We start from the raw sequence: 14633 nt of genomic DNA, 5'->3' as shown, positions 1-14633 counted from the left end.
TCCAGGATGTTCAAAATATGTTAAAATATTTACTATCATTTACATGATCTTTCCAACTCAAACATTAAATCATGTACAATCTGTAGAAAATTCAAGTTATTTCTGTAATTAGATAGATAGATAGATAGATAGATAGATAGATAGATAGATAGATAACGTGCTACTACCCAATCTTTTAGTTTTTTCTATTGTTAGAGTAACTGAAGGTGCAGAGCCTAAGAGTGAAATTTGTAACTGCTGCTAAAGGAATATGAACCTCTAAGTATGAGTAAAACAACAAACATTTATGTTATTTCATGCTGTGTTCTTTACTAATTGCTGTAACCATGAGATTTTCTAATGCTGCCAGCTGGTTTTCTTGTATTCTGTTTTTCAATTTGAGCCCTCTTTTAATGCATGGTACTTAAAGCACTTGTCCAATATTTGTAGAATACTGTTACTCTTTCAATTTAATTTGATTAAACCAAAGTGGATACCACATTCTTTATTGGTGTCTCCATATGCATCAGGACATGCAGTAGTAGGTAGTATGTAATAGTATTTTGTGTGTTTGTGTCCAGACATGGAAACAGTACTATTTACATTATGCTAATCCTGATATTTTTGCAATGCAAGTAGAAGAAAGGATTAAGGCTAATCTGACTCTCAGTATGGGACAAGTATTATTTAACTGGCCAAAGACCCGTAAAACGTAGGGAGGCTGAAGTAAACAGCTGAGTTACATAACACCCCATAAATCATACAACCTACTGTAACATTGAGCGGTAAGGAGGCGGATGCATGCGCGGAGAAGGGCGAGATTATTCAGGGAAAATCCAGAATCAGAGTCGTTATAACGGTCCAGGGTCATATTACCAACACAGAGAGTACGTGAATACATGATTAGCAAAGAAAAACACATGAAGGCAAACGGGAAGCAGGCTATAACAAAAGACGCTAGGGAAAACTCGGGGCTAAGAAATACGAAAGCTAGGATAAACACAAAGGCACGGAGTACAAAGCAACATAACTATACGAAATAAACATTCAATGAACAGCCAAAACACAGAGCTCAAGACAGGGTGTAAATGCAGGAACTAAACGAGGGACAGGTGTTGAAAATCAAACAAGGGGAGGAGAAAACGAAACCATGGAACGGAACTAAAAAAAAAAAGACGGAAAACAGAAGATGGGAGGGACTGATCGTGACAACTACTACTACTAATAATAATGATTTTAAAAAGTATATCATTATACATATTTTTATTCATACAGTGGTTTACAACACAGTGGCAAAATAACACTAATGGAAAATTATTATTGTGGTGACCGTTCCTCTCAAGGTTTCTTCCTCATGCTCTAGGGAGTTTTCCCTTGCCACTGTTACCGTTGGCTTGCTCACTGCCTCTACTGAAAAAGTGACTGCCCTGCACCCTGCGTGTGAGCACTCACCTGCCAATTCTGTGTATTTTCCCTTCTTCCTTTCAAAGTCAGCCTCTATCCCTTCTTCCCATGGAACTGTCATCTTAGCCACAATACCATCTTGGTAGGGATAGACCAGAGGATGATATCCAGCCATAGAAAGGTGGTGGTGATCTCCACAGGAACTGGTGGTCAAGGTTGTCTCTTAGGTTCCACTTGCTTCCAGATGACAAGAGGGAACACTCACTCTTACTGCTATTATGTGCCTCACCCCTTGCTTAACAAAGTGGGTTCAGCCTCTCTGGTGAGGACCTCCACTGGGCTGGACTTCCAACCTGTGTGCCTCCAGGACTGCAGCTAGGTTACATAGGACCCAGTCGTGATTCCATCCATACTAGCCCTTATGTCAGTGTGGCTTTGCAGCCAGAATGCTTAGAATGTGATAGAATGTACTTAAAATCTGATAGAAATGGCTTATTTTAGCTCTGGTTTTTGGAGAGTCAACAGATATGAATATATATAGTTATATAGGTAGTTATATATTGTGTACTTCATTGCAAATTTTCCTACATTGTTTACTACACTGTGTCTGAGTATATATTTATTATGTTAATGATTTTGATCATGAAAGAAATGCAGTCAATTGATTGAAGTTGGCTTCTGACAGAAAATTTGGAATCTCTGTTTATCTCTTCATTGAGCCCTACTCAAGCTCTAAGACAGGCTCAGGAACCAGAGCCATTAACCTGTCCTGAAGCTCTGTGAAGCAAGGTCTCTCCTGAGGGTTGAAAATCCAGCACAGCAACATGATGTCATAGAGTGCTAAAGGGCAGTCTAGTGGTCGCTTCATCCTCTCTCCTCTCTGAATAGCCTGGATGCAGGCTGTTTTGTCTTGATCTGAATGCATAAAAAGTGCGCAGGGATTACAAATTCAATGCTGTGAAATCTTCCATTGTAGTTCACTCTGTTCTGTATGACTTTACCTGGATATGGATTATTTCCATATGTGATGATTTCAGTCAGGAGTACTCCAAAAGACCAGACATCGCACTTAGTTGTGTATTCCCTTCCATCAAAGATTTCTGGTGCCATCCATTTTACTGGAACTTTGACTGATGTTCAAGGAAATATTACTATTTCATTATATCTATGATGTTACAATGATTTATGTAGTAATAGCTATGGTTCTTACCAGAAGAAATATTCTGATCCATTTGAAAAGTAAATTGAGCTAGTCCAAAATCTGCTATCTTGCAGGACTGCATGTCAGTGAGCAAGATGTTATCTGCTCTCAGGTCTCTGTGAACTATATTCTTGCTCTCCAAGTATGCCATGCCTTCTGCAATCTGTCAATGTAAAGAAGTACAGAAACAAGGCAGACTAGTAAAACACACGACTTTCAAAATGTTTGATGGAGTCAATTATACATATTGTACTGGAAGTATCAATCAATATATCAATATATATACAACTAAATCCTGATACCTGCACTGCAAAGTCAATCATGAGTGAATACTCAATATCTTTCTTCTCTTTGTGATCTGAAATAAATTGACAAGGACAATGCTGATTATTTATGTACATATCTTTTATCTTACTTTTAGAGATAGGATCACTGCACTTACTGATGAGGTACTTCTTCAAACTGCCATTTTTCATGAGCTCGGTGATAATGCAGAAGGGCTCACTAATAGTGCACACAGCATACAGCTTCAGCAGACGCTCATGGTGAAGTTCCTTCATGATCTTTATTTCTGTATGTATCTCTGGACTGACAGCTGCAGGAAAGGTCAAAAGTGAATGATAAGTCAGGGATATTATGAGAATAAAGTGCTTCACATTTTAAAGGTATATGATCATATGCACATGAAAGCCTACCCTTCTCATTTTTGAACTGAAATTAACAACACATAGGTGATTTTTTTGTTACCTCGCAACTCTTTAATGGCTACATCTATCTTCTTGTCCCACACCCCTTGCCACACCTCAGCAAATTCCCCACTGCCAAGTTTCTTCACTTTGGTCAGCAGGCTTCTGTCCACCTCCCACTGTGCATCGACTGACAGACTGGGGAGGGTTGGTACGTCCAGCTGGAGACCAATCACAGTTAAGACTCATGCAGTATGCACAGAACAGTGGTCTTTAGCTCTGTTAAATGTGACAAATGGCACTTTGTCAAAAGTCACTACAGTACTTACCATGACGCATGGATGACTAAGGCGTGTACACAATCCATCCTGATGTTTGGAGTAGGATTGCACTAATTCAGACAGAGTCTTGAATGTTTTTTGAATAACAAGATAAAATCGCTGGTCAGTTTCCTGCTCCTTAATTCTGTAGTGCCTTGCATGAGGTTCATTCTTTACTGAAAAAAAGAAAAAGATGTGATTGTCAAGTTATACTAAAGGTGGTGTCCATCAGTAAAAAGTTAGGATACTAGGATTGGGGAGCATTTACCTGATAGGTAGAAATGATGGTTCTTTGAACTTCTCCACACAAGAAATGCACCTTCACTATTTTCTGGTCTCAGCAAACATCTCTTGGCTTCAATGCGAGTTTTGATGTTTTCAAAATACCATCTGTAAATACAATGATTGCTGTTATTTCCCATTAACTAGTGTAGCAAAGATAGATTATACCTTGTGGTTTAGTAAGGCAGTATCGTCTCACCTCCTGCCCAAGGACAGGAACCAGGACCCCTGTGGCCCAAGACGCCTAGCAACAACAACCATAAAACGGCACTAGCTGAGGGCTTATCACTCCTGCCTGACCCTCTGACTTTCTGTTCCTGTTTGTCAGGACATGCTAAATGTAGCAAATCCACAGATTGAAATGCAGGAACATTTTACCAGCTTGTTAAATGTCTTGAATTATGACTCTAAATTCCTTTAAACTTTAACTTACCAGTACAACCAAATTTTCTGTGCACACCCCAAGGACAAAAGGCATTTCCACACGAACCTACTTGCAAGAGCTATCAATATGTATAATAAATCTTTTCGTTTTCCATATTGCCACATGGTGAGGAGAAATGTCAATATACATGAACAAGTAATGAAGTGAATATGAAAAGAAAACAATGGACAAATGGTCATTATTATATCACACACACACACACACACACACACACACTTTATATATTGGTTATGTTTGATTGGTAATTTGTCCATTGTCTTCTTTTCTTATTCTCTTCATTACTTGTTCATTATTATTTTTCATTATTCACCATAATTATCTTCGTTACACGTTGCTTACTTCATGCTTATTGTTTACAAAATAGTTAACCTCTCCTAATTGTGCTTACTGGAAATCCTGTATGAATCAACTAGAAAAACTATATTAGTTAAAGAGTTTAACTTTCAAGTTAAAGTAGGAAAGAAATTACAGTGACTGTTTAATCGATTTACTTAAGTGTTTATGATACTTCACTGTTTGTAACCTTCATTCAAAGACTATGAGGTATGAAACTGTTCAAGAAATGTACGATTATTTTATTTTGTTCGTGGTGAAGCTCGTTAGAATGCTTTAATAAAGGAATTTCCCCCTATTGTTAAAAAAAAGGATATTAATATGGATGAACCCTGAACAGGCGCGTCCCGTCCCTTACCTGCTAGAAATGAGTTTTGATTAACTTTCAGTGGAAAGGTTTTGTAGAGTATAACTGTATAAACAGTCTATGGGAAGAACAAATATAGCTTATGTGACAAGAAACTAAGAAGTTTAGTTCTTCTCCCGAGAAACCAGGCCACAAGCCTCTCGCTAAGCATCTGAAAACAGACTCAAGTCTCATTTTGTTGGGTAGCTTATCTTTAAGTGCGTGTTCGTCGGTATTCGCGCATCACAACCAAAAGGTTGTGACCAATATTTTTCGGGATCAAGCAATCCCGTTTTTGTTTGAGGTGATTGAAACGTTTTCTCGTGCGGCAATCGAAAAACAAGAAAAGCCTAAAAACAAGAAAAAACAAACAAAAAAAATGAAAGCCTGCAGAACCGACCGACACCAAGACTCACGTTATATTATCTTCCGGAAAGAAGACAAACGGGGCCAACTTCTTGAATGAGTCATCTTCGGGAATCAAGAACAGCTGGGTCGTTTCATTGTCCAACGGCCACGCAGCATTGCAAACCAGAAACGCGAGAGAAACGACACTATATACGCTCACTGATCTAACTTGTGGAAGACATCTGATTACTTAATAAACACTTAGCTGCACGCTTGTTCAAAAGTGGTATTCCTAATTTCAAGTACACTAGAAATAACGCTGTCTAACTTGCGACTTTTATGAGTTAAGACAGAATTAAATTGATCATTAATGAAATGATAATTAAAATTAGTTTTCCCGGTAAGAGATAAACCTAACTAACTTGAGAAACCAGACAGGTAGGTACATTCCTCCTACTCCATTTTGCTCGGAGCAAACGTTTACGACTCAAACTTTATGCTAAAGTATAGGTTACATAGCCATATTGTCGAATGGTTTGAAAAATGTGATTCAATGGACAACAAACTCTACTTTAAACTTTTAGAAAAAACAGATTGTGATAGCACCCATAGCAGTGCAAATTACTGTATTCAACTGAATTGAATACATTGTACCCTGAATTATGGCATCAGATAAAAATAACCAACTCAATTGTATTTTTAACCACTGTCCAAATACTTACAGATTTGCCTCCAAACTAGTTACAGGTTTGACATAGTTTCGAGGTACATAGCCCTCCTCCTTAACAATTCCATTCTTGTCTTTCACTGTGTGTTTCTTTACATACAACCAATGCTGGGTCTCCTCAATCACCTCCAGAATATCCCCTCTGCTGAGCTTCAGATCCATCAGGGTATGACATTGGTAATTATAGAGTGATTTGTAGGCCCTATTTGTCTTGGCGGTCTCCTCATCTTCTTGTTCTGAACACAGCAAAGGACAGCTCTTACAGTAGCAGGTGCAGTTGCCCATCTTTGCCAGATGTTAGCTGTTATGTCATGACTACTTCACCATGTTAGCTGTTATGGCATGACTACTTGGAGGTGGTTGTAGAACTGGTTTGTGTAGGTTCCCAGCAGTTGGAAAGGAAGTAGTTTTTTATCACCATGCATGCAGAATTCCCTCTCAGGTAGCCTATTGTTTATTTGTGCTTTATTAAGCATCAAATACATTTTTAATGAGGTCAAGCTTTTTACAACTTTTACTAAAGCATAGCTGCACTTATACACCATAACAAACAAACATTCATTTTAATTAGAAATTATGTCCTAGTATGCCAGAACCAAGAACATGAGCAGTATCATCCTTGTGAGGTACTGAATTGTTTTTATTACACTATAAAAATATTCCAACCATTATTAGTTCTGCATTATAGCAACCCCAGACAAGCAGCCACTGCATTTCGAATTACAGGGAAAGCACCTAGGTGAGATCTAGCCTCAGCAAGTGTACAGCCAGACTGCAGCATCACCAGAGCAGTGGGAACTACCTGCAATTACAAACCCAGAACAGCCCACAGTGATGGAAGTGATTGCCTCTACTCATAAGTATCATTCTATGTACAGTTATCAGAGCTGGTGACAATAGCATGAGTCTTGCTGCTGATGCTTAATTTCAGAGATGTCATGAAACCTTTGTCACGGTCTGTGACTTTCTGTAAACACCTGGTTTCATTTGATGTTATACATGAGCTAACTCTTACCCTGTCCTTTTTGATAGCCACAAGTGTGTGATGTGTGACATCTGCTAAGATAATCTCATCAGTCAGCACCTCCACATCATAGATAGCTCTCAGCAGAGCCATTTTACATTGTGTATGGGTACTGCCTGTGAACCTCTGAAGATGAAAACATTAAATATAGAATTTACCATTTAAGTCTGACATGGAATTTGTTTTGTAATAATGCTGAACAGTTGATTGATTAACAGTCGTTAGATATGGAAATGACCATACCTGCAACATGTGAATGGCTCTTTTGTAGAGTTTGCTGTTAGATACTCTGAGGTCTATCATATAATTCCTGTACACTTTCCCCTTTAGGATATGAGCACCCGTGCTGATTGCATTTAGGCACCATTTGGAAGAAAGCTCTCAGTGCTGCTTCTATGTAATGAAGGGGATGACCATACTTTATTATTCCACATCACAGGACATGCATACACACACTAGTTCTGTCAGTTTTCAGTAGTTGTCTAGGCTTACCATTCGGACAGCACTCTGCTCGTGTAAAGATGAAGGCCATGTAATGGTCAGAATGGTTGTAAACATGCCCTGTATGTATCCCTGAAATTGTAGTATTGTGCAAATAATTTTATAAAAATGCTGTTTATATTTTATATTTTTCTAAGCTTAAATGACACAGATGTAATATGATATTTTTTCATGAAAGTGCAAAGAATTACACCAGCCAAGTTATTTTACTCACAGGAACACAGAGTCCCTGAAGATCATGGGTAAGTGCATGAAGGTTTGATGTGTTTTGCCTCACACACCTGGCCAACTCTGAAACCTCATTCATGTCATCTAAGTTTAAGAATCATGTGCATAGATAAAAAGTAGCTGTTGACACTGCAGTGATAATTGTAGAGTGATAATTATGTGATAGACATGAGTGTAGTATCTGCTCTGATTGCTGCCTACCATTCACAGTAAAGAGAAAGATCACCATGTCTTTATTGCTGAGGCTCGGTAGAATTGTGTTCACAAAATCCTTGTGGCCAATAATGAAATGTCGTCCCTCGACATGTTAAAGGATGTGAATTAGGAATGAGAGAGAGAGAAAGCAAAAGATAGAGAAAATAAGAGAAAAAAAATGCATTATAGGCAGTCTATTTCATACACAACATCCTGCTATGTTGTTATTATAGCTGAGCCCAAAGGCTCCTGCCTACCAAAGGTGACAGGTCTCCTTCTTTGTTCTTCATCTCACTGAAGCCCTTGCTAATAAAGCCTCTGATATCTTCAAAGGCTGGGCATATAAAAAAGGTAGCCGTGTTTAGGATTATATCATGAATATTACAATACAATGAAATATGTTAATTCTTTTTAATATATTTCTAAACCTCTAATGGAAGCTTTATCTATTTGTTATTTTTGTTGTACTATACAGCATTTATCAGTGGAAATACCTGCTCCAAATGTTGGACTGCATTCACTAGCATCAATAATTCCTATAATGCCAAGACTGTGCCATCCAAGGTAGCATACACGTCCTTCCTCTTGCAGACTGGGAACACAAAATCCTGGCTCTGCCTCATCCCATCAACTCTTAGAATAATATTCTTATTAATTTCTCCCATTTCTAAAAATGTACAGCTAAAATGTGCCAACCTGTATAGTTAAAGTATGCCCTGTATGTGAATACAAGTGACATAAAATATTTATGTGGGAAATTATTCAGAACGACAGCTGGAAACCAAAGCCTACCTCATTCCAGCTTGCTGAACCAGGGTTGCCAGCTTATCAATCTGTGAGTATGTGATTTCATGAACTTTCTCATTTATTTTGATTGAAGCCAAAACACCACTGTTTAACAAATACAGCAATAGATTAGCCGAAGGGAACAGGAAGAGACTAGTGCTGCAACATTTTTCATTGAGGATGTGACTAAAATATATACTCAGGTGTTATGGGTTGCTTGCTGTAAAGAGCTTCACATCCTGCCCAAAAAATTGTTTCCAGGAGTATTTTTGTGGCACTTCCTCCTTTCATTCTGGAAGAGCCACTAAGAGCCTCAGGCTTTAAGAAAATAAATATTATGAAAACACATTTTATTAGATCCAAAAAATTACTGATACAGTTGTCACTTAATGTTGAAAATCAGAAAGCCATTCTAAGATAGCTAACAGTTTTCTGATCAATACACTTGTCTACAGAGATTATTTGTTATATGTAGAATATACATTTAGATGCCACTAGGGGTGTTGCAAACCCATGTTTTTCATCTTATAGTAAATCATGTGTATGCTCACATTTAAATGTTCAAAAATCACATTCCGTTTAGAACAGAACCTATTGTTGTCAGTTTGAAAAGGCCATACCCCTACTACTGGATTGAGCAAATAGGCCTTTTGTTGGTTCTGCATTTCATTCATTCTCTCCACAACCTCCTTGAAGTGACATGGACAGTCTTGCATACGTTCAGTCCTATTAGCAGAGCAAAGCCAATGTAAGCTGTAATAGCAAAAACTCTTTTCCCTCCAACAGATTCATTTATCAAACACGAGTCCTGCTATTTTTCATCCCACACCTTATAACCATTGCTGTTTCAAACATATGCAATTATACATAGCACAGATAGCAACGGTGAGAAATTTACAGCTCTGCGGTTCCTCGGTTGTCTTAAACACAGTACGATGGGGCTGTTCTTCAGACAGAAAATTAAAGGAAAGAATCAGATCAGAATCATATTTTGAATAAACTTATAATACAGACATATGATTTGTAATTAGAAATTTCTGTTTGAAATTTCTGTTTTCAAAAAAAAGTATTGGGATTTCAAAGGCTAAATATACAGCCACTGGAGTGTAATGCAAAAAAGTATTGGGATTTCAAAGGCTAAATATATAGCCACTGGAGAGTAATGCACTCTCCAGTGGCTATATGTTTAGCCTTCGAAATCCCAATACTTTTTTTTTTGAAAACAGAAATTTCAATTACAATCATTTGTCTGTATTATAACAATACCAACAATACTAACAACTGGATAAAAACTACTTTGATAAGATTTGAATTAAATAATTAAATAATTTTGTCATAGGTACCTTGCCATGGATATGGGGTTAAAGCCAATCAGTACTGGAGTGAAGATATCCAATTTGTTCAGGCAAAGATTAAGCTGGCCTTCGACAAAAGGAGCCTGATGATATAATGATATAAAATAAATAAATAAACTTTGTCATAACCTTCATTAATCAAGCACAAGAAAAGAATGGTATTAGAAACAAAAGTTACTGTGCATAAATTAATATACAGTTGAAGGATATTGAAATATCAGTCATACAGACAAGCCACAGGATATTCCAATGAAGAGCACTTGCTTCTTGTCTGCACAAGCCTGCACTTTCCACAGGAAAACAAAGAAAATGATAGCAGAAAAACATTAGGTTAAACATTTTTTACCGGACTGAAAATGTTAAATACTTCAGTGCTGTTTCTTTATACTTTTTAATAAAGAGTGAGAGTGGTGTACTGCAGTGGTATACATTCACTGCTTTTTGCTCTCTCTGCTCTACCTCTCACCTTCTCCAGCATTAAAGCTCCCAGTGAGGGACTGTCCTCTGGAGTCTCCTGCGATGTCAGCAGCGCTCTTTAAAAAAACAAAGTGTTTAAATATTGGTCATGTTCCACTCTCAACCAATTCATCAAATGGACACCCCATGTTTACTTACTTGTCACCCCCAGCAATGATGTAAGAACATATTTCTTTTTGATGAAGAGCAGCAAGCCATCTGTTAAAGCATGTCTAAAGTGCAGCACGAGAGACACTTATGGACCAGTACAGAAAGTTAGTACCACAACAGACAGTGAAATGTCCGTCAGCCTAAACGTTCTCATTTTAATATCATATTTATACTTTTAAATGATCATTTGGGAAACAGTACATTGTTAATTAGTTTTTACCGCCAAAAGAAATGCAATACGGCCTGAGGTCCCACAGCCACTCAGAATGATCATACTGTCTTCTGGATCCTATTGCAATAAATCAATTAGAACCATTTTTCTATTGCTTTACTCTTCTAAACTTTGTAATTTCCACATACTTCAGATACAAAAGATGTCAGTTTAGCGGAATACATTTCAGCGACTCAAATAAAATACGATTAAAACAATATCCGTATACCTTGAGAATAGTTTCCACCCTCCTGGAAACATCCACCATCGTCTGTACTATAGAATAGCTGTTTAGTTTCTGTGAACATTAACAGCTCAATGTTTGGGAACATCAGTAAGTAATTATGCTTGTGATAATTTATTTGCCATTCGAGTGCATTGTGCAGTTTTAACACAAACCTGATAAATGGAATCCTTATGCAATGTTCTATGAAATATCTCTGCATCACATTTCTTTAGCATTTGTACAATTTCCTTAGGGTTTGCTCTGTCAATGTCTATGGTGATTGGATTAGGCTGCTCTGTGATTGGTAAGGAGGGTGTGTAACTAGACTGTATAGTGGAAAGACAAACCAAAATTATCAAATATCAAATGCAAGTATGTGAGAAAGTTTCTGTTTCTCAAGCCACAGTTTATGCATGCTCTATTCTTACCTCCCACTGTTGCATTTCCTCAGCCTTGTAGTCAAAGATTTGCATCCTCTTGACTGTGTTCAAAACTTGCAGCAGCTCTACAGACCCAAAGACTGGTCAAGCTGGTTATAGCCTAGTTCACTGTTTTTGGGAACAAAATAGTGTTACCTGAATGGACTTTGATACAGACTATAAAAGCCAGTTGCAACCAGGATATAATAGGTGGCCACTAACTTTACCTAATGTTACCTGGCTCATAATTACACACATAATGTTCATAACTGACACAGACTTATTAAACCTAAAATGTTACATTGTGAATTAATACATCACTGAACTATAACATTTATTTGGTGCTTTACTAAAACCTATCTGTCATGCTGCTTTCCAATATTTGTGAGTGAATCTGTATGCAAGGTATTTGTGTAAATGTTTAACCTGAATGAGAGGGTGATGTTATGGTAGGTTGCATAAATAGCACATTACCTCCTATAGGTCATGTGCCATCAACTCTGATTTATTGGTATTGTAGCTTTATTGCAAAAGAAGAACCAGGGAATGCCTGTTTTTGCTGAAGAACATATTTTTTCTTGCAAGTAGAAGTCTTTAAAAAGACACACACAGCAAACAAGCAGAAAAGGAAAATTGTAACTAACGGGAGGAATGTGTAACTTCTAGCCTGAGTGCCGTTGGGCGTGGCACAGGACACTCAGAGTCCCTCGACGGTGAGAGTGATGTTTATTTACATACAAAACAGACAGTAACAGTGGTACTCATATAACATTCACTGATAAGTCACACGAAACTGAAGACGATACACATAAACATTACATCTACACAGACATGCAACAATACAGGGCTACAATGACCAACGGGGATCATACGCTGACAGGGGTTTAAGTAGACAGACTAACATTTAACATGAATCCCTGTCTAGGTGTACACAATCCCGGGGGGGGGGGCACGTTGTGGCACGCGGCAGGCCGTACCACATGACTCGTGGGGGGGGAGCATTCTGTGACAGAATGTAACTGAAAAGACATATGAGGAGGGGAAAACATTTCTAAAAAGTAAAAAGGAACACGATTCACTGAACAAACATACACACATTTTTTAAAAATGTGTAACAGGTGGCTAGCAACACTAGTTGGTGGCTACTAAAGGGAGGCAGTAACCTGGCACTTTATCATCAGGAAGATCCAGTATCCGCTCCCCCTCATGAGTTCAGCTTTTAAGGTGCTACAGCTGGCATCCATTTTCATCAAACTTGACCTGTGCAGTGCCTACATTATATTAAATTACACACACACACACACACACACACACACACACACTCAAATACATCTACACTAAGGTACATATAGACAAGATGGTTCTTGTAACAGGAGGCTCTGAACTCCACTTGGTGGCCACCAGAGGGAGAATATCTGGTGATGCCCTTTGGGTTGATGAATGCCCCAGCCATCTTGCAACATCTCATCAATGAGGTCTTGCAGCAGGCCATTCAAACATCTTGTGGTCTCCAAGGGTTGCCTGGGTATGGACCCCGCTAAACTATAGATGGTGGTGGAATGACCTTGCCCGATCTTAGTCTGCCTTGTGCAATGTTTCCTGGGTTATGCTAATTTGTATAGATGGTTTGTGCTACGTCCACTTCATATTGGACGTATCAAACACAGGTGTCATTTGATACCCTCAGTGCCAAACTTGTGGCTGGACAAGTTCTCCACCTTCTTAACCCTGAGCGCTTGTTCATCATGGAGGTCTGAGATAGATATGGGGAAGTACTCTTCCAGTGATCAGGTCATGATCACAAGCTCCACACCTGCATCTACTATTCCCACCTACTCTCTCCTGCTGAGAGAAATTATGATGTTGGAGACTGGGAGATTCTGGGAGTTAAACTGGCCCTGGAGGAGTGGTGGTACTGGCTGGAGGGGGCCAAGCATTTGCTCTTGGTCTGAACAGACCAGAAGAAATTGACATATATCCAGGAGACCAAGCAGCTGAACCCAAGGCAAGCTCGGTGGGCCTTATTCTTCAGCTACTTCAGCAGTTGCCTCACATAAGACACCAGCTCTTCCCACACACTGCACAGCAGATGATTATGCATCTGGAGGCTGTCCCAGTCAGCACAAAGTACTTTAGCAGTGAGCCTGTGCAGTAGCCACATCGGCCTAGCTTAGTATTTGACCCACTTGGAGCCATATGTGCTCACAGGAGAGCTTTTCATCTTCCTCCTTGGTGCAGTGGAACTCTTCACAGCTCCCAGTGTTAGGCCTTACTTGGAGCAATGACAGCCACAGCAGTACTCCTCTCAGCCCCATCTGCTCTCTCTTTGAAGTGAGCATAATACGTCATATTCTTCAGTGATGCAGGTGATGTCAAATCAAAATAACAAACAAATCGTCTATAAAACAAATTAAACTAAACCTAATCTATGGAAAAAGAAAATATAAACAAACACAGACAAAAGAAAGACAAAGCAAACCCTACAAATCCTGTTCATAATCTACACACTAGATACAAAAAAAACAAAACAAAACCCAAAATTGGTTTGTTGCTGATAGGACAACCAACTGCAGTAGTATGTCAGCCCTGACAAAAGAAAAGAGCATCTCCCCGTCTGCAGGTACAAGGGAACTTTTGAATCTCCTGCCATCAAGACCAGCTGATTGGTATTGAACACAACATCTTTGTAGCAATAGGGCAAACTTGACCCTGACCAACCTGTTTTCCTAGGTATGTGACTGTAGCCTTACCAAACTCACACTTAGCCTGATTAAAAAAAAACTTGATGCAGTCTATCAAAGACAGCATAAAGGGCCTTCAAAAAGATGTTGGCTCAACAAGATGAATGTACCACTATATCATCCAGATAAACCTCACAACACAAATCCCCTTTAGAATCTGAGTCATAGTGGCTGGTGTGTTTCAAAGACCAAAACCTGTAAAAGACTATATTGCAAAAAATCTAGTGTGACAAAGGCAGAAACTTCAAA

The 14633-nt window shown here is 38.6% G+C and overlaps 2 protein-coding genes across 2 annotated transcripts; both read right to left on the bottom strand.

Moving 5' to 3' along the window:
• Window positions 1–2104: 2104 nt before the first annotated feature.
• On the bottom strand, window positions 2105–6356 carry si:ch73-340m8.2 (tyrosine-protein kinase SRK3). Its single transcript, XM_027002463.2, has 9 exons — window positions 6067–6356; window positions 3859–3980; window positions 3600–3766; window positions 3332–3491; window positions 3027–3179; window positions 2887–2942; window positions 2594–2747; window positions 2385–2513; window positions 2105–2298 (listed from the first exon to the last, which is right to left on the bottom strand). Exons 1-9 carry the CDS (start codon window positions 6354–6356, stop codon window positions 2105–2107), a joined length of 1425 nt encoding a protein of 474 aa, XP_026858264.1.
• A 397-nt stretch (window positions 6357–6753) lies between these two features.
• On the bottom strand, window positions 6754–11697 carry gckr (glucokinase (hexokinase 4) regulator). Its single transcript, XM_027002400.2, is given in 19 exon segments — window positions 6754–6873; window positions 7087–7221; window positions 7339–7488; window positions 7588–7668; window positions 7811–7908; window positions 8026–8122; window positions 8277–8353; window positions 8514–8611; window positions 8812–8910; window positions 9005–9123; window positions 9426–9531; window positions 10149–10243; window positions 10388–10441; window positions 10627–10693; window positions 10776–10849; window positions 11008–11076; window positions 11228–11296; window positions 11398–11550; window positions 11653–11697. Coding segments are annotated over 19 exon segments (1806 nt in total).
• Window positions 11698–14633: the final 2936 nt, after the last annotated feature.

The sequence above is a fragment of the Electrophorus electricus genome, chromosome 13 (genome assembly GCF_013358815.1).
Source record: "Electrophorus electricus isolate fEleEle1 chromosome 13, fEleEle1.pri, whole genome shotgun sequence".
NCBI lineage: Eukaryota > Metazoa > Chordata > Actinopteri > Gymnotiformes > Gymnotidae > Electrophorus > Electrophorus electricus.
This window is presented reverse-complemented; position numbering and strand designations above follow the sequence as displayed.

Bases quoted from the DNA above. Each gene is read 5' to 3' on its own strand.
- si:ch73-340m8.2 (XM_027002463.2), bottom strand. From the start codon at position 6,356: ATGGGCAACTGCACCTGCTACTGTAAGAGCTGTCCTTTGCTGTGTTCA. The intron at 3,767-3,858 runs GTAAATGCTCCC...TCTTTTTTTCAG, and splicing joins CCATCATTTCTACCTATCAG to TAAAGAATGAACCTCATGCA. The intron at 3,180-3,331 runs GTAACAAAAAAA...CCTTTCCTGCAG, and splicing joins AGCCATTAAAGAGTTGCGAG to CTGTCAGTCCAGAGATACAT.